Here is a 20,082-nt window from a genome sequence, read left to right on the forward strand (position 1 = left end):
CTACCTTTTCAAAGAAAGGAAACCTGAAAGCTCTTTTCTGAGTTACAGATGAGTTTCTGAAACATTTTCTCTTCTTTAGTAATCAAAGTAGTGAGATTAAACACTGCTTCAGCTCCGTTACCACCTCTTTTTGGGGAATTCCCCCAAACAACGGAATACAGAGTCTTCGTGCACTCACCTCTTGTAGTCAAAAGTGAATCTGCAGCCCTGGAGTCCAGTATCTCTTTGTTGTCACCAAGTAACTGAATTGGCAACATCTGAAACTGTCCCTAAGTTTTGAAATATAGCTGTTTTATTTCTGGCCATCATTAGGAATGTGTGTGCATTGCAAATACAGCTGTAGATGTACCAGATGAAGCACAATCATGTTTTGCACCATGACATTTGAATATTGAAAGGCAAGGGATTTTTTTGGTCATATACATAACTGTATCTGGAAAATAGCACTTACTAAAAAATCGTTAGTTGGGAGGGATTTCCTGAGACTGATTGGGTGATTTCCTAACTTCCTGACTGAGGCAGGACTACTGCCAGTGTTGGATCGCCACTTGCTTAGTGAAGCCTTGAACACCTCCAAGGACAGAGAGTCTGCTACCTGTGTTTAGTCAGTCTGTAGTTGCTTCTCTGCCTTAAAGAGGAGTTTCATTGTAACATCTAATCTGTGACTCCTAAGCAACTGTTTCTGGCTGCTACTTGTTAGGCTGTTGTCACACCCCCAAAGCGTTTGACTCATCTTTGTAGCTGCTGTTCAGGTATCCATGCTACTAGATCTCTTCTTAGCCTCCACCAGGCTAAGCAAGTCCAGCTCACAAACCTGTTCTCGTAGGTTATTTGCTCTGGGTTGTTTGTCTTGGTACTCTTCTGCTGGACCCTCTGCTTTGTCCACGTCCCACTTGAGCTGGAGAAGGGTGGAACTAGACAGCCTCAGAAGCCCCAAATAATGGAGGATAAGATACTCTGAAGTATGCTGCCTCTGCAGTGTCTCAATATGGAGTTGGCCTAGTTTATGGGAGGCTTGTTTTTGGCCAATATTCAGCTTAGCTGACTCAGATTCTGTTTGACGGTCCACCAGAAGTCATGAATGGGATTATTTCAGCTGCAGAACTCTACAATACTTAGATTTTTCTGACTTTTCTTTAATCGTTAATGTTCCCAAGGTCTGCCTCAGCTGAAGCTGTGACATCAGTTGTGTCCTGTAAATTACTATTGACTGTGAATTTGCCGAAGGTGTTCTCTGCATCCTCAACCTGTTTGTTGATGAAGATGCTCATCATTGTGAGCCCTGGAGTCATTCTTTGGGGTACTCTGCTGGTTACTGAGCACCAGGAGGCTGGGCCGTTGATTGCTGCCCTTGGAGCCTGGCAGCCCAGCCGATTTTCAGCTCATTGCTCAGTCTGATATGCTCTAAGGGAAAATACTGTTGTGTTTTGGTTTTGGAATGCCTTAGAAATATAACCTAGATTATCAATACCATTACAAAACCATGTGGCTAATGAAAGTGAATTAAATGTTAGCCTGGAAGCCTGCTGTTACTGAATGGGAGAGTGTCTTCAAGATCATAACTGCTTTGTTAAACATTTGCTAAATGCCTACTTTCTTTTAAATAAGAAAAGGTAGTCTCAGAACCCCAGAGTGCTACCTTTGGTGATAGTAGCAGCTCCAACTTGACTTTCAACTTGTCCATACTTGTAAACCTCAGCTGTGTTAAGGCAGACAGCGCTGTAAACTGCTTGTGGCGCAATCCTCTGCAAATACAATTAGCAGTAAACAGAAAAGAAAGTACTAAAAATCTGATTTCACAGATACCTGTTCATGTCATTTAGCATGTGGCCATATTGTCAGACTGCAGATGCCGAACCTGGAATCTAGTTTGGGCTTCAGGTACTAACTGAACAGCTCTGGAATTAAGTAATTCTTGTAATCGCAGAGTATCTGGAGATCGTCTTTCATTCATGCTACTGGAGACTTGGAAGCTTTTTACTGGAAAAGATGAATAAATAGTTATTAGAAATCAAGGGAGAGAGGTCTTCTCGTGCCCCTCCCTTATGTTAATATTGCAGAGGTGTTTGCAACTTTGATTTGATTTGCAGCTTTGATACGTACCTCTTAACTGCCTATCTTGTGCAGAAAGGAGAAAACCGGTGATGTATGCAATGCGTTCTATTTGCCATGGCTATGGAAAACTTCACTTCAAAAATAGGGATTAAATGGGCAAATCCATAGCTTAACTTAAACTTTCACTTTTTCCAGTAAATGAGTACTAGTGTGTCATCTTGTTTTAATTTTAATTTTGAATCCTGCAACTTAGCAAATACTGAGGACATTGTTAAAATGTGCTTGTGGGGTGTCTGTGTCTGGATTTGGGAGAAGAGCAGGGCACAGGAAACAAGTTTCAAAAGAAGGGAATCTGAAGCTCGGAGTGCTTAAGAATGTGTGCAGGGAGATGCAGTTGAATGACCTGAATCATCTCTGGGACTGTGTTTAGGCTCTAAACGTTTAGAGCAGAAGCTTTCTGTCCAGTTCCTGTAACACAGATTGACTATCAGGCACAAAATACTGAATAGTTAAATTAATTAAAATAACTAGGCAATATGAAAAGCACTTAAAAATCAAATAAAACTTGAATACTCTATGCTGCTGTGACGTGTTTGGAGTATGGTGGAGAAGGGGGGTGGAAATGAAGAGTATGTCATGCTTAGAGCAGTAAAGGTAGAAAAGGAAAGCGTACCAAGGTAGAATACTGCTATTACTGAGCCTCTGTTAAACTGTAAAATGAGGATAACTGTTCTATTCTCTAACTTGTTTGGACGCTCTATGAGGTACTTAATAAAAGCAAGTGACAAGTGGTCTGACTGTCAAACTATTATCCTAGGTCCTCCAGCTCCAGTCCGAACTCTGATGAAGTATGAAGCACAGATACCAGGTAGCTGATGTTCTTTTCAGATGCAACTTCAAAATCAGTGGTTTTGTTTTAATGGTGTCCAAAGCAGGTGATGGAATATGATTTGGGAAGAAGCAGTGCAATTCACCAAAAGTTTGAACCATCGCTTTTCTTTTGTGCACTAGTTAATTTATATAAGAAAAGATCTTAGGAGAATCTGTGAAAACACTTGTCACTTCATAAAGACTTTCAAACCTGAGACACAGTTTCTGTCTTCTGGATGACAGCTGATATCAAGTGAATCTAACTAATTTTTTTATCTGGTGAAGTTTTCAACAGAAAGTTTTGCAGCATGCATGTGTGTACACATATATACAGTGAAAGTTTGATGAAACCCAGAAGTCCTCATGCCTTTCACTGTCAGCTTGGGGACGGCCAGTTCACCAAGAGAGCCAGTTCACTGAGAGCTACTGCACAGGCACAAATGCATGAGAACTGCATATTACATTGAAGGGCGGGTAAAAATCGTTGAGTGTCAGTAAAAAAATTGAGGTTCGTTATGTGGCACCAACTTCTTAGATGTCGACTCTGTCGCACTATGCTATTGCTGCATGTCATCTCAGACAAAAACCAAAACGATAAAGATCTTGAGACTGTGAAGCTTTGGTGGGAAAGGGACACAGTGTTCCTGTGGCAGGAGGTGTCCCATCGGGTGTTTTATATCACAATTAAATCGTAAGAGATTTTCTATATACACTAATGCTGGAACTTTGTGAAATACTTTTTTTGTGTGCAGCCCTGGAGTTTGACTTGATGGCAGCACAAGCATATTCTTAATGCACCGAATATTGAAGAACAAGCATGAAATTCCCTATCCTTCCAAAGTTTTGTTTGTTAGGTTTTTAAACCATAACTTGGCATTCTTGGGGGAAAGAATAACAGTAACATTTCAGTGCTTGTGGTATTTCTACTTGTTTGTTCCAGTCTGAAGAAACTAGCAGTGTTCTACTTAGAAAATTCGTCAGTCAGTCAAAATACAGCTGTATGTAATTAAAGAGATGAGTTCTATTTCTGCATTTTTTTTCCCCTCAGATTAAAACTATGTGTTTTAACCCTTCGCATGCTCTTTTAAGATGGCCAGCGCTTGAATACACCTAATGCCTCTGGGATTGTTTTACAGATACACGTAGCTGAACTTTGATGCTCTGAGTTGACCAGGAATATTTTTAAAGTGTTTTAGGCAGTGCAAAACCCAAGGTATTAAAACTCTGTGGGGAGCAAGATAAAGCAGTGTTTGAAACACTGCTAGTTCAGGGTAACTGTACTAACTGGTTGCACAGCTTCTGGTCTGCCCGGAGTACAAGAGGCATTTGCTGTATTAGTGAAGATTATGCATTCCTTATTACACCGAAAGCAATATGACTGATGGACTTTGGACTCCAAACAAGCAGTCTCAGTGCGCTACTTGAGTACATGGGTTTTAGGGGAAGAAGGAGCTTGGTGGCTTGGCTTTTTTTTGTTGTTTTTATTTTTCCTTATTTTAATGTGAACTGACATGGGGTGGGGCATGCTACGAATGTAAACGTGGTATCTTTCCTCAGTAAACTGGATTGTGTTAGAAGGTCTGTTTTGCTTACTTGGTTCTCTTGAAGGAATTAATTCCTTGTGTGTAAAATTGTTCCAGAAAACAGAGTGTTTGGAATCTTTTTGTGAGATCTTGCCCATTTTCCTTAGGCGTTTCAGAGTGGAAATTAATTTTGTCCCCCTTAAGTCTCCATTAGAAACTCCTTTAAGATTGTGGAAATTATGTGCAGACTGTCTATTGTGTAATATCTCTTTGTATATTTTTTACTTTAGTGAAGAGAGGACTCACAAAGGACATAACCTGTCTGAAGGATTTTATGAGTGATCCCAAAAGAGAGGAACCTCTAGTTGGTATGTTTTTTTGTTTTCTTAATGGCACATCTGTTGAATTTGTGACCAAATGGGTTTTGGTTTGGAATAAAAGGATGGAATTTTAGATATTGTTTCATTTTCTTTAAATGTATTGAATAATATATAGAATATATTTTATCTCTTGCACATTTTAAAGTTTAGTTTTTTGCACTGAGTTCTATAAAAGCAACCTCTCTTATACACCTTAATTGTTAAGACAGTGCGTTCCTGAAGGAGCTGTCTTCATAAAGAAGGTTTTCACAGGTCACAGAATGGTTGAGGTTGAAAGGAACCTCTAGAGATCATTTGGTCCAATCCCTCGTGCTCAAGCAGCATCACCTGGAGCTGGTTGCCCAGGACCATGTCCAGCTGGCTTTGGAGTATCTCTAAGGAGTGGGACTCTACAAATTCTCTGGGCAACCTGTGCCAGTCTTCAGTTGCCCACACAATCAAAAAAGTGTTTCCTGATGTTCAGAGGGAAAGTCCTGTGTTTCTTTGTGCCCATTGCCTCTTGTGATGTCACTGGACACCACTGAAAAGAGCCTGGCCCTCTCTTCTTTGCACCCTCCCTTCAGGTATTTATACATGCTGTCGAGATCCTCTCTGAGCCTTCTGTTCTCAAGGCTAAGCAATCTCAGCTCTCTCAGCCTCGAAGGAGAGATGCTCCAGTGCATTCATCGTTTTCACGGCCTTTCGTATGCCCATCTCTCTTGTACTGAGAAGCCCAGAACTGTCACAACACTCCAGACATGGCTGTACTGGCAGAGTGGAGAGGGTGGATCACTTCCCTTCACTTGCTGGCTACACACCTTGTACAGCCCAGGTTACCATTAGCCTTCTTAGCCATAAGGGCCCACTGCTGGCTGATCTTCAACTTGGTGTCCACCTAGAGCCTTTTCTGCCAATCTGCTTTCCAGATGGTCAGCCTTCACCAAATACAGGTACCTGGGTTGCTTCTCCCCAGGTGCAGGACTTTGCACTCCCACTTGCTGAACTGCATGAAGCTCCTAAGAGCCCAGCTTTCTAGCCTGTCAAGGTCCCTCTGGATGGCAGCATGACTCCCTGGTGTATCTGTTTAGTGAGATATTTTTCCTCACTGTCTTTGAGAATACTCAAAGTAGTGAGATGAATTTTAAGGTTTTTCTTTCTTCCTTACTGCTAGATTAGGCAGCCTTCAGGAGAGGATAAGCAGTTGTGCTTGTCAGTGGCCTTTGTGTTGCTAGTTTGTGCTAGTGACCTAGAGAGATGTGTTCCCTCATGAGGAGCAAAGTAGCAGATTTCCTAGCATTAGCAGAGGATTTATCTGTTTAGTGAGTTGTCTTGCTGTTGCTCTATGTACAGTATTCATATTAAAGAGCACAGCATTTTTAATAAAAGTGAATAGCAGTGTTCCTTTCATGTATACCTAGTTCATTTGGTGAGAGTGTAGAGTTAAGATTTAGCAGTGGAATAATGCAGCGGGTCTCAGATGGAGTTGGATTTCTTCATAGCAGCCTGCATGTTTGGAACTGGTGACTGAAACAGTGTTGTTAACACTCTGGCGTTTTGGCTGTCGCTGAGCGGCATCAAGACCCTATTTCACTCTGGGTCCCCACCCTTCACCCCTTGAGTAGGCTGGGAGGGGTCACAGCCAGGGCAGTTGACCCACACTGGCTAAAAGGATATTCTGTACCACATAATGTCATGCTTAGCAATCACAAATGAGGTAAAAGAAGAAAAAAAAAAGGGGTCTGGGGTGGGGGTTTAGCTTCCAAGGTGGCTCTTCAGGGGCTGTCTGGTATTGATCTGCTTGTAGGGAGGTGAGTGGCTGGTTTTTGCATCAGTTTTTTTTTTTTCTTCTTCATCTCTTAAACTGTCTTTATCTCAACCCTGAGTTTTCTCAATTTTCCCCTTCCTATTTTCTCCCCATCCTGCTGAGGGGCTGTAACTGAGTGAGCAAACAGCTGGGTGGTGCTTGGCTTCTGGCTGGGGTCAACCCATCACAAATACATGGTATTGGAAAGTATGGTAATAGGGAACAGCTGCAGGTTTTTCCTGTTTGTTTTAAGCTGCTCAGAAACTTGTTACAGTTAAGCTGTTCAGAGCAAAACTTTTCATGTGAGGTATAAGCCTTAAATTTAGAGATTTGTGAATATTTCTAAGGCACAGTCTCAGTCACTTCTAGGAAAAAAGTAATAAAAATCCCATTTTCATTCCTGTCATTCTTAAAAGTTTGTGGAAGATTCTTAGCTTATGGAGGACTCAGTTTGGTGAAGTGATTATTGTCTGTCCTCAGTATGATTTGTGCTGCTCAGACACTGTCCAAATTATGTTTGACTAAATAGCTTAAATGCAGTTTCTTAATCAAGACATTTGCATGGCATTTCCTGTTCTCATTCTCTTTTTATATGCACTTCTCCATGAATTCTTTTACATGAGTGTATTGAATGGAAGGCTTTTTCTTAGTTTTTTGAAAATAACCCAGGCAGGATAAAGGTACATGAAATTTTTTTTTTTTTTGGCAGGCTTGCAAATCTGCCATAGACAGCGTCTTTCCTTTCAGAATAAAGCATTGTAAAGAGAAAAATCTAACTGATAATGCGTAATAAGTCCAGTGAAGTGTCAAAGTGATGCTGAAGAAGTGTGGAAATTCTGAAAATGGAATACTTTTATTTATTCATTTAAGCACCATTGAAAAGAATACATTTGTTTATAGCGGTCTGTACTAAAATACAGGTATTTCCAACTCTTGTTTTTGCAGGTTTAGAACATGTGGTTGAAATGAGATTTGAAGGAAGAAAAGAGCCACATTATGAGTGCAAGCTGTGTGGGTTTAATACAGAGATGGCACCTATGATAGAACACCTGAGTGGATATAAACACAGAAGAGCGTACATCGTGAGTAATTTTTACGTGTTTTGATCACAATTTCTCTAGGGTAATCCCTTTTATTTTCTTCTGTAAATACTTACGTCAGGTTTGACCTTTAAACCTCTATACGGTAAATTGCTAATACTCGTAGGATGGACTCTTCATGGGTCAGATCAGGATGAATAGCTATGAAGACGTGAGCTGCTGAGGCAGCGCGATCCAGGGGTGAGTGTCTGTATCTGCTCAAAGTCTGTTCCTAAGTGTTTTCGATTGTCTCCAGGATCAGGTTCCTAGAACACCATGGTTCTGTCTCACTCCTCAGCATGCCTGTGGTGTTCCTGGATGTGGTATAGAGCACGATATCTTTCGGTAGCAAGCTTTGCACAGTACCCTTTTTTTTTCTTTTGAAAACTGCTTAAGTAAGCTTAACACAAAAATTTAAGTATACAGAGAAGAAACGAGCTTGTAATATTCAGAACAATGTTTACCAGTCTTTGGAAGCTTGCCCAAAAGGTGAAATGTGCCAATTTTTTATTATTGTGATGAATTTTGATATTGACCATTTCAGGGTGTTTTTGTTAACAGTCTAAAGAATTTCCAGATAAAATGAGGAGAAAGACATCAGAAGTTAAAGAATGCAAAATCTCATTTCTCAGACGGATAGCAGCAGAGCTAGAGAAGACTGAAGGATTAAAAATGTATAAGGTAACTGGAAGTAAATTTAAAGTGTCAGGTAACGTGTCTTTGTGCATTTATGTTTGTCCTAGTAAATTTTAAACATACTGCTGGCAAAGCCTGTTAAATTTCTGTGTGTTTCTAGGAAGTGTATTATTAATAAGACTTAACTTAAAGTTGCCCTAAAAAATATGGGAGGAGAACTGTAGTATTAAAATTCATCTGAAAAAAATGAAGTTGTTTATTTTTAAGAAGTTGGGGTTTTTAAATAGAAAAAGTCCAGTCTGAATTCAGCGGAGTGGCTCAGAAATTTTATTGCTTTACTTCAATGATTTTTAATTTTTGCAACTTAAATTTTCTCAAATGTAGGCAAACGTCCTCTCAAATGGTATTTATTTTTACCAGATTATGTGGGCTACACTGTGCTGGGATAAATAAAAGTTCTTGTTTCTAAAGGCAGTTGCAGTAGAAACTGTTATGAAATTTTAATCACAAAATCTAATATGAATCTGTTTCTGTTTTTAGATTGAAGGTTATGTAAGACCAAGTACCTCTCGTAAGTCTATGAATTACTTGACTATAAGAGAATTGTCATAACTGATATTTGGCCTAATTTGAAATATTAGTTGAATTAAAATGTTCAACCTGTAATAGCACAAGATGTTTTCAGAGATTTTCCACTTTTTGTGAATCTGAAAGGAGAGAAGGGAATTGCCAGACTAGCAGAGTTTCTCAGACATTTTTTACCTTTCTTTATTCTGGACTTGAGATAACTACAGTAGTTTGCTAATCAAGGAATGTGAAAAAGTGTGGAAAAATGGTGTTTTATGGGTTTCTGTGAATAAGCTGATAGCTTTGTCCACCTCATGTCAGTCATCCAAAGATGTACATGCTGAATCACTGGTAAAAGTGGAAGTCGCAGTTTTTTAGTAAGTCCATTGGAACAAGCAATGGAAACCAAACCCTCAAACATTAAATAAGCATCTCCCCTCGTACAGTTCGTTTGAGCTGTGACACTTGTTGCTGTAGATGTGCTATTGATGCTTAACAACACCAACCTGAAGAACTATCTACTTGCTACCTTTTGACTCTAGTACCAGTACCAGTGGGAAGGTAGGTTTGATTGAAATGGGTCAAGGTTGCATAGCAGCAGCGTTTGTCAGGATGAATCTGCTGTAGGTGCCTACCATAGCAGTGCTTTTTTTGACTGATCATTGGTGGCTTCTGTGGGTTGTACCTCTTAATGCTGATCTGCAAAACCAGGTGGCAGAGACCCTTTCTGACCTCCATTTGTTTGAGCTAGTCTTTGCCAAAATGAGCAGAACTTCACTCGTTAGCTTGAGTGGGGTGAAGTTGCCGACTAGTGCTCCTTTGTCTCCACTCATCTTCTTTTCAACCAAGGAGGATTTTTGAAGCTTACTGGAATAACTGTACAAATTGATGAATAATTTAAGGGAAATTATTCTAATTGTCTGTATACTCATAGTTGTTTGGCTTCTGTTACATATCACCTCTTACCTCTCATGCTGGACTAGGTGACCTCCAGAGGTCCCTTCCAACCTAAACGTTTTATGAATCTGTGATTCTACCTGCAGAGGCCCCTCCCATCCTACGTTTCCATGATTCTTAATTTATTGGATGTCTTCTGTGAAATGGTAGCAGTGTACTTGCCTGACATTTGGAAAGCTTTGTGACCTGCAGTGTAACTTCTTGTTGCAACTCATCAGCATGTGTTCAACCTCAGTAACCGAGTCTTTCAGCTTCATATTGTAGGGGCAAAGATGTCATTTCTCCTGAGAATTATTATGCGTCCTGTGGCTTATCCTGGCACACCTGAGCTGCTAAGTACTTAAGAAGGGATAAGCTGCGTACCATGCAGTAGCTGATTCTCTGAGGCTTAGCTATTGTCTTGACTACCTCGTTTTACTGAGCTTTCTCTCCTTTCTCATTCTTATACAGTGTACAGGCAAGGGAGAGGATTAGACATTCTAATCTTCATAACTATTTCTCACAGACTGAAACAGCTTTAACGTTCACTTGTATGTTCACAGCGAAAACAGTCTAAACCTTTTCACTTTCAGCGTGGAGGCGTTCAATCCATACTCATTCTTGTGTGGGATTCAGCTGCCTGAACACAGATGCTATAGGGTACCCTGCAAAGCTGATAGGGCACAAGTCTCTCCTAGACCCTTCATCAGGCATGAACCTGGGCGTTTCTAAACTGGTGGTATGTGCCTGGGTTTAGGCTGCCCTTTAAAGAAACTGCAGCCGCTTCAGGGCCAGTAACTGTTCTGTTTGTATAATGCTTCTATTGCAATAATGTGGTGAAACTCTATGATGTTGCTAATAATTCTTCTTAATTTTCTAGCTCCATCACAGAAGAAAGCAAGGTGAGAATACTATTCCCCCAGGGGAATGAAAAGAGATTTTTTTTTTTAGGAGCTCTTTATTTTATTAAATAGATCTACTTTTCTGTAACAATCATGTATGGGGAAAATATTTTCCATTGGCTTTCCACTGTACTTACTCTTCTCACGTAAATTGTTCCTTTCTGTCTGGGAGGAAATAGTGGCTATGGTGGCTGTGGCTTTTGAAATACTGCACTGGTTATGCAGTTCAATAGCAGCCCAATGTACTCACACACAAAAATTGCAATTCAAATTTCCAGCTGTTACCGCTTTATTTGGGATGCCATTGCCTGAGTAAGTTGTCTAAAAGGCACCACTGTTCATACAGGAAGAAAAAAACCCACAACATTACTTTAGTTATCTCCTTTAGCTGATCTGTGAAGAAGTTTAATCAATAATACTGATCTCTTTGAGAGACAGGCAGAATAAGGACCTACTTTAAGAAGTATTTAAAACATGCCGTAGAAAAAAATACCCTGGGTTGGTGAGTGCTGTAAATTTGGAAATTGAAATATTTTGATTCTGGATATTCTGAGTGAACCTATATTTTTTGTAATCTTTAGAATGCATCTTAATATTGTAATTTCTTTCTTTCTAAGGTGGGAAGACGATTATAAGCATGAGGTATGTAGAAGTAGTAATTCTGCAAGTGTCTTATATTACAGCAGTTTTCTTACTCTTGCTTTTCTCAAAAACTTTGGTGTCATGTGCTATTTTATTCATATTACTGTAGAAGCAAAATCATTGACCTAATGGTCAGAGTTTTGCGTTCATCACAGCAGAGGGGAAATGAATACTGTCCATGCAGATGCACATCCCCCTTAGCTCTCATAGTTCCTGTTCAAAGTCACTGAGAGTCTCAGATGCAGTGTCTGCAGGCCAGTGTCTGCTCCCAACCTGTGCTGCAGTCTCCACTTCTCTGTTTTGCCCCTCTTCAGACCACAGGTATTCTATACTGAAGGCTTGGTTCAGATCTTGAGATGTATCTAAAGATTTACAGTCCTTTTTTCTAACTCAAAGGTGAAACTCAAAATGATCCCTCAGGTATTCATCCTGAATCGCGGTGGGCACAAACACTGAGAACTCTCTCGTTTCTCTCTTGGTGCCAGAGATTGCTGTCTAATTGGATGTATTCTGTGGAGATGTCAGGCTGGCCAGGTGCTCTGCTAGATGCAGCTGGGCACTTGACTTCTTTTAAACATGAGTTTGGACCTGAGTGAGGAATGCCTGGGAAAGATGTAGGTATGGAACTTAGATGGGAAATGTGTTCTTGCTGGTGTGGGAAGTAATGTATTTGCATTTTTTAAAGTAACTGCTACCTAACTGCTATTGAGGCTCTAATGTTACACGTTTATGGCTGTGACCTGAAATTACTCTCTTTGTGTTGAGTTTTGCTATTGGATAAAAGATTAAAAGGTCTTGTTTTGTATAAGATGATGCAACAAATGTCATAGTATTCAGTCTCCTAATTTTTCCTCCCTGTTCTACAATCCCACAGAATGACCCTGTTCGGAAACAGAAAGCTCTGGAGTTCCTGGTATGTATGTAAAGTAATTGTGCCAGGAGTTGTGCAGTTTCACCAGCATGGTGCAGTGAATGTTGTGAAGGAGCATCTGAATACTGATCAAACTCACTTGGCCACAACATTAACTTCCAAGTTCGGTGTTACTGGGCTCTGCTCTTTGAAAAGCCAGTGTAGCTGTAACATAATGTCAGCTCACAACAACTTGCTGGATTAAGTGTGAGCTGTTTACCTCTTCTCTGGACCATCCTCCCCCTCACCGAGGAGGCACCCTGACCAGCAGCGTTGGCAGCACTGATGTGGCTGCCCATATCTAATAGGATTGTTGGTAACGCTGAGCGAGAGCAGCCAGGCTGGTCTGGCTGCCTGTGACACTGTGGCTAGTGCTGCTGCAGAACCAGCCAGCCAAGGGAAACCGGGTGGCACTAGAGCATAGCTGCTGGTGTTGGAGTGGGGAGGAAAATGGCTTGCTTGTGACCCTTGGCCTAGTGCTGCTGCAGAACCAGCCAGCCAAGGGAAACCGGGTGGCACTAGAGCATAGCTGCTGGTGTTGGAGTGGGGAGGTTTTATCAGTTCAGTTGCTGTTAGCAGCGCCGTAGTAAGCCTTGGTTTGTCTTTTGGGTTTGTTGTGAAAATACCTGATTGTTTATATTCACCGCGTTACTCCATCAGAGTCCTGTTCTGTACCTAAGGCAGTGACAAAAGCTCATTTGAGTCTGAACTGTGTTCATGCACCGAAATCACAAGTAGCATGTTTTGAGATGTGTGCTTCGTTACCAACTGAAGAGATTCCTTTTCTCTTTCAGAGTTTCTTCTTTATTTTCTTTTTACCTGTGGTTCCTTGTGACTTTAGGAAGAGGCAGAGAAAAAGCAAGTCTGGGGGTAATCAGTAAACTACCAAAACCGCTTGGTAGACAGTGAATTGGGTTTTGTCCACAGGAATCACAGCTGTTCCTTACGGCAGATTGCCCTTATTAATTCAGCTTACTGGAATCACTTGGAACTTCGTATACTTGCTAATCAGGCTCTTTGGACGTCAACAAGGCAGATAGACGTAATTGTTCTGCACTTCATAGAATTATATCAATATCTTTTGGAAGCTCTTATTACCAGAATCACACATAGGAAAATTATAATGGAAGCTTTCATCTTTTTGGTACTAAAATGGGGGAATCAAAGGCATTTGGTAGTGCTTAAGCTTACTTTTTATTCAGTTTTCTACGCAGCATAAATTTAGGGCCTGTGCCCTTCTCCGTCTGCAAAAAAATGTTCATGATTAACAGCACAGGACTGGCACAGACATCCAGATTTGTGTTTTATCTTTTATCAGGCCATAATTATGTTCCCAGTTTCATTTTTTCATGTGTGTGTCTGTGTGTATCCGTATATGTCATATATCAACTGGCGGTATAAACTTGATTCTGCCATTAGTGAAGTATAACTTGGATCATTTTGTGTATATGACCCTTCGACATCCTAATGACCAATTCTGACTGTGTTTTTCAACAGGAGACCTTTCACATCACCTCAGACTCAGAAGCAACCCTTGTTGTTCGTATTACACAGGAACTCACAGAAGCTTTGAAGGCCTTTTGTGAAAAGAGAGCAGCGGCAAGTAACTTAATCTTGACCAGAGTGGTGTTACCATATGTGGAGGAAAGGAGGAGTTGAACTCACTGTGTTAACGCTGTGCCAGGACTGTTACAGTTTGACATAGGTTAAAAACCCCCAGTTAAATATGCTGTACTTTTTTTTACAGTTTCTAAGTACAGATACATTAATTGCATGGCTTTAGGTACCATTTTGATTCATGATGTCTGGTCATCACCCTTCCTTTGCAGTTAGCCCCTCGCTTGATAACTTTGCTTCTGCGATTAATTGGGCTGTAAGTGCTACTCAAATGTGTCACTTCTTTCTTCTGTGGGCATGTGGATAAGTCTTTCTGGTGGCTTGTAGCTTGGCTCCCAGTTGAGACCTTTAAGCTGCTAAGGCTAAGGTAGGTGAGAAGTTCCTGTCTTTCTGTTGGCCCTTACAAACCTCCATAGCTTCTCTGCATAAAAATTGAATACCTGTAGGAAAAAGGATCTAGAAGAATGCTCAAGATATGAGTTTAAAAACAGATATTCTGACCTTTCGCTTTACCTAGGTTAATTACACGAACAGTCTGAGGCCACTGATGTCAGTATCTCAAGATGAATTTCCAGGAAGGAAAAGCATCCCAAAACACTATAAGCCATATGGAAAATCCAAAGGTAATTTAGATATTTTGTTCTGCTTTTTAAATCTACTCTAAACACTGCACAGATTGCAAAAACTTACTTGTATGGCCAACCACGGTGCTTTTTTGCCGGAGTACTGTGTGTCTTAACCTCTGAGTCAGTTCAGGGTATGGTTTTCTGAAGCCATAATGACTTCAACCTTGACTGTCTAAGAACACTTCTGTTTCACTGGACAGTGTTACAGCAGTAAAGGGTATTGCAAATCCAAGCACTAACCTGTCCTGGCCTATTTAACATGAGCATTTTGGGGTGAAAAGATGCTGGGCTTAAGTATGACGTAAAGGCAGGACATGGGAAAAGAACAGAAGAACACTTTATAAAACCTGAAAGTAGTTGTGTTTTCAGCTGATATTTTAATATTTTGCTAACTTTTAGTGCTTTTATTTATTCAATTAGGAAATTCTCACTGGAATCAAGGATTTTTGTCTCAGTATGAAGAGAGTTCTGCAGATGCTTCTTTTGCTCCTGCCAACTCATACAGTTACCAAACAGATGGTGGATCATCTTCCTGTGGACTAAGATCTAATGACTCTGCAATGACGTCTGCACTCAGGGACTCTCTTGCTCTTCAAACTGGAAGTCCTGCCAGCGGTCTCTGTGAATGGCTGAGACAGCTCAGCCGATCTGCTTCTGGCAGTAGTTCAGCTGGTGGGGCCTCCTCCTATGAGACAAGTCCAGCGAGTGAGTACTCATCAGAATATATGTCCAACGATGTGCGAGGAAGTAAGCTGCCCGATAACAGAATCTTGTATGGCGGGGACAGCACCAACTGGAGCAACCAACAAGCGTGTACAAAAGCAAGGAGTGTAAGTGATCAAGGATTACCCTATGCCAGTTCTGCCTCGTATCCTTCATCAGAAAGATATTCCACAGACTATTCTTCACAAAGCTATTCCGCTTACAGGAACGATGAGTCTGTGAATACTTGTATATCTTCTGCAAACCCTGGAGTTTCAGGAAGAGGTGGCTCCAGGTGGCACCAGGACTGTATGTGGAATGAGGACTCTAGATGGCACCAGGACTCTAGGTGGAACAAGGAGTCTAGCTGGAACCAGGAGTCCAGGTGTCAAGGATTCAGACGTCAGAAGTCAGACTACGAGAGTCACTGGAGTTCACATCAGTACTCGTTTTCTGGCAGCGGTTCGTACAGAGATTACCAGCAGTTCAGAAGCTCAGATAAGATGTTTGATGAAGATGCTGTTGCTCCCAAATTTTGCATAGAATACGAGGAAAGGATATACCTACAACAACCGGGATGCTCAAACAGTTGGCTCCATATCACCCAGCACTTCAAAGTAAGATTGTGATTAGTTCTCATATGAAATGAGTTACATCAGCACAGTTGCTTTAACCTGAGCAGGAGCTTGCATGGTGCAGGTAGTCATGTTCTGTTCAGAGGAGCTAAGCTCGTTTTGCTCAACATCTGTGTCAGCTGAAGAATGGTGTTAATTGCCTCTCTGAGACTTGGCCTCTTGATGACTAAATAGAGCTGTGAGTGGGAGGATATCTTGATAGCACAAAAATCTCCTGAATTGAAAGGTTTGTCCCAGGCCATCTTGCTAACAAACATCTTACGTCGTGATCAGAGTTTGTACTTTTGGGGTAGCAACTATGGGGAGGGAATATCTTGACATAAAGAAAAATAATCCTGAATCGCATGCAGAGGCAAACCCGGATGGCTTTACAATAGATGAAAATGCTGCAGATGGATCACACACATTCGGATAGCAAAGAGACACGTTATCAAAGAGCTGGTTTGTTACAGGACACATTTTTTCCAATTATTGTAGAAATATTCCTTAACGTTAAAAATAGCGACCTGGTATTCAAAATAGAAGATTCTTCTTTAGATTAGAAGAGGGATTTAAAGAGAGGTGGGAATGTGCTACTGTGTAGCTGTCATTGGGCCTGTGTTTGGCCAAATGCGAACTATGCTTATGGTACCAGAATTAGTTAATGAACAAGGTGGGTAGTTAATAGTAAAACTTCCATTTTAACATTCTCTGTTGTATTATGTGACATAACATGAAGCAGAAGTAACTTTAAATATCTTTATCTCCCCTTTCTAGAGCTAAATATTCTGACATGAGCCAATGTTTTAGTAGAAACTAGAGGAAAAAATTAAGAAGCAACAACAGCAGAACTGGAACCGTGAACAGGTTTGAGAATCTCCATCTCTTGGCTTCCAGGAAAGAGACTGCATTTAATTCTGTGTTTGACTGGTTTGGAAGGGGAAAAGGAGGTAGGGTTTAATTTTTTAACGTGAAATATATCTGGAACACAAACGTGCACATAATGGAGGTGAACATACTATTTTGTTTAGGATTTTTTAATGTATTTGTTATAATTTAGTATATTACAGAAAAAACTTCTGTTATTTTTTGAAAATATGTTAATGTTATTCTGTCAGCAAAAAGCTAATAACCCTTGTAACACCCCTCCCAACCTAGGAAAAAAAAGAAAGGCTTCCTTTTATGTTAGCTGTGTAGGAAGAACATTCCCTTAAAGTACAGGACCGTTGCATGAAAATACAGGTTAGCTTTTCTTCACACAAATGTAAGGCCGGTTCAGTTTACCTGAGGCTTCATAATGAGCATATTTTTGAAACTGATACACTACACTTGTGTTTAGACAAAGAAAGGCGAAAGTCCCAGCAAAAGTGTTCTCTGTCTTAACGTGATGCCATGTGATGAGGAAAATGTAATCTCTTCCAGGGGATTGGTATGTCATGGGGGCTATGACTTGCTTTCATTTTTACATGAAATAATGCAGATCTCTTTTATGACCTTTTTCAGAATGAAACGGCTACAAATTGACTTAAACTCATTTGATTTTCTTAGAACAGTCAAAGAACTTGTTAACTTCTCTTTGCTTCCTCCAAGTTCCCTCTTCAAACTTACTGCAGGAGATGGTGTGTGACAGGTCATTACTTCTTTTGCTTCAGTTTTTCCACCGTGGCCCTCACCAGCTCTAAGTGGCGAGGTGGAGGGTAAGGTTAGGAGTGTTGCCTGTCAGTTCAAGACCACTTCAAATAAGCGCTTCGGCACATGAGACTGTTAGTGTTAAATGAGCCCACAAGGCAGAGGGGACTGTAGGTCCAGCATAGTTAGCTGTAACTCACTGAGGAAGAGGCAGTGCAGAACACAGGTGTGAACAAGTCCCAAGGTTACCCTGAAAGGAGGAGGACAGCTAGAAAATAAAAAGGCAAAGAAAAAAGGCCATTGCCGTGAGTGATGTGGGAGGGAGCCCTAAACTGTAGAAACTGGCATACAGAAATAAAACCACCACCCCCTTAAAAGCTGTACAAAAGTGACATAGACTGTAATGGTTGATCTAGTATTTTTACTTAGTTTTAAATCCTGTATTAAAAATTAATACATTAAACTCTTAGAAAAGTAAGGCACATGCAAAACATGTTGTGCAACTTCTGACTTTCACCCCTCTTACAAACTAACAAGCGTTGTTTTAATTTGGCATTTCTAAAGACTCATTTTTCCTCATGCAGGATATGTGGAAGAAGGTTAAGGTTGACATTGCACCAGTTAAATCTAGATCCTGTGCTTTCTGTACTAGTGTAAGCAGAGATGGTCGTACGGTACAGCAATACAAATAAAAACCCAACTCGAGGTTCTGAAGGTGATGACTGACATACAAAATTGAAGACTGTGAAGTTATATCCATTATAATACATCAATAATCTTAATCAGTACAGGATGATTTGGCAACTCCAGTCTCTGTAATGCCAGCGTGCAGTTCCTGGTTCCTGGTGTCATACGATGCTGAAGACCATGGAAAGGTATTGCTCGTAGGACACCTGAATCCAGCCATCTTGATCAGTGTCGTATCGTCGGAACACATCAGTCAGCCTCTGGAAAGGGGGAAAACCCATACAGTGTGTTCATCAGGAAAGCTCAGGCTGCCCTCTCTCCCCCTGGCTGCTCGGGTTTCTGCAGCTGTGTGAAACTCTTCCTGTTCGTCCCCTCTGTAGACGTTCTACAACCACGTGCACATGGAGGTAGCTTGCTCTTCGCGATGTCTCATGCCTGAGCTGTGTAGCAGCTCTGATTCTAAAACTGTCTTATGGTACAATATGTAAGGCTGTTGAGGTACTTCTTTACAAACCAGACAGCTTGTTATAACTGGCTTTAAAGTGGGGGAAGGACAATGCAAAATTCTAATGAGACATCTGAGAGTCAACTGGAGGCAAATTCTAGTGAGTAACTTGTTCATTTCTCATCCTCTAGCCAAATGGTTTAGTATCGTTTGTGTCGGCGCTGTCTGTGTAATCCCAGAGGTGCCAGGGAGAACAGACAGTGCTCCAACATAACTACCAACATCGTTTCACTTAACACCAGCAGAGTGATGCTCCATTTCAGAGCCCCCTGTACCAGAGTTTACATTTATAACTAAGTAAAATTGTCTTATTTTATGAATTCTTATAAAGGCAACTGATGTTTCAGCAGACTTACGGTTTGACATAAAGCTAAAAGGAGAATAACAAAGCACCTGCGTGGAAATACTGGAGGTACTCCTGTTACAGGGCACTGCCTTCTCTTCAGGTGGCCTGTGGGGAGATCTCTCTAAGATACTGTTGCAGTGCTGGGGTGTAAGAGGAGTTCCTGTCCTACTAAAACACAGCCTGTCCACTGGGGCAGTGTCCCAGCTTTTCCCCAGTCTTAGGTATATTTCACAGAAGTCAGGCACCCTTAGAGGAACCCTAAGTCACAAGGTGAGGCACCATCCAGTGATTGACTTCTGAACAAAAGAATACATCTGTACAATACAGCTCTGCCTCACGCTCTCCATTTACGCATTTTTGTTACTGGAAGGAGTTTTAGTTTGTGTTCTTTTTTTAGCTTGGACTGTCCTTTACTGCCATTGCCCCTGCAGGAACAGCAGTCATGAAAGACTGAAAATTCAGCCGCTCGGTCAAATTCCTTTTAGTCAGAGCCTTAAACAGAGAGACACATAAACCCCTCACAATTCAGGTTACAAAAATTTTGGGCACCCCTGGATGCGACACGCTCCAGAGAAAGTATGTGTATTAAACTAATGGAAATGGTGTTAACTGTTTTGCTTTCCAAACAGACTATTCTACATTTCTTTGCCCCACTAAAGAAGTATTTAACAGGCCTAAAATATATATCAAATTTATTTGCCATGCAAATAGGTAACGAGTGAAGACCAGTAACTGAAGATGTTTCTAGCACCTCTCGTATACTTTACTCAAACGGTTTATCTATAAGCAAGCTCTAGATCCAATATTATAAAGTGAGAACCATAAAGCTTACGAAAAGATGATTTTTCAATTGATGTTAAATTACATCTCCTTTCTTACCTGTAAAACAACACAGCACTGAATAAAGTCATCGAAAGCCACTTGTCCTCTTCCTTGTCTGTCAAATTTCCGAATAAGGATATCGTAGAATTGATCAGACAGTCGGTAACCTTGGAAGAAGAAAAATGCTTTAAAAGGTTTCCAATTCCCAAAGACCTTCCAGAGAAAGAACCAGGCTGTTCAGGAGGTGTGTA

At 40.8% G+C, this 20,082-nt stretch overlaps 2 protein-coding genes across 2 annotated transcripts in view; one reads left to right on the forward strand and one right to left on the reverse strand.

Moving 5' to 3' along the window:
* The first annotated feature begins 2,814 nt into the window (after positions 1–2,814).
* On the forward strand, positions 2,815–15,857 carry LOC104497396. Its single transcript, XM_010140642.1, has 10 exons — positions 2,815–2,923; positions 4,739–4,816; positions 7,557–7,693; positions 8,252–8,371; positions 8,867–8,897; positions 10,710–10,731; positions 11,349–11,373; positions 12,248–12,286; positions 13,781–13,886; positions 14,947–15,857. Exons 1-10 carry the CDS (start codon positions 2,815–2,817, stop codon positions 15,855–15,857), a joined length of 1,578 nt encoding a protein of 525 aa, XP_010138944.1.
* Positions 15,858–17,889: 2,032 nt separating this feature from the next.
* The window catches only part of PDCD6 (programmed cell death 6), a 7,008-nt gene continuing 4,815 nt past the window's right edge, over positions 17,890–20,082 (reverse strand). The window contains exons 3-4 of the mRNA XM_010140641.1: positions 19,889–19,998; positions 17,890–18,418 (exon numbers count right to left, since the gene is read on the reverse strand). Coding sequence (XP_010138943.1) covers positions 18,320–18,418; positions 19,889–19,998 — 209 coding nt within the window. The 3' untranslated portion in view covers positions 17,890–18,319. The remainder of the gene's footprint in view (positions 18,419–19,888; positions 19,999–20,082) is intronic.

The sequence above is a fragment of the Buceros rhinoceros genome, unplaced genomic scaffold (genome assembly GCF_000710305.1).
Source record: "Buceros rhinoceros silvestris isolate BGI_N320 unplaced genomic scaffold, ASM71030v1 scaffold13897, whole genome shotgun sequence".
Taxonomy (NCBI): domain Eukaryota; kingdom Metazoa; phylum Chordata; class Aves; order Bucerotiformes; family Bucerotidae; genus Buceros; species Buceros rhinoceros.

Coding starts and splice junctions, on each gene's coding strand:
- LOC104497396 (XM_010140642.1), top strand. CDS start 2,815: ATGAGGTACTTAATAAAAGCAAGTGACAAGTGGTCTGACTGTCAAACT. Junction 2,924..4,738: donor GTATGAAGCACAGATACCAG/GTAGCTGATGTT, acceptor TTTTTACTTTAG/TGAAGAGAGGACTCACAAAG. Junction 7,694..8,251: donor AACACAGAAGAGCGTACATC/GTGAGTAATTTT, acceptor TTTTGTTAACAG/TCTAAAGAATTTCCAGATAA.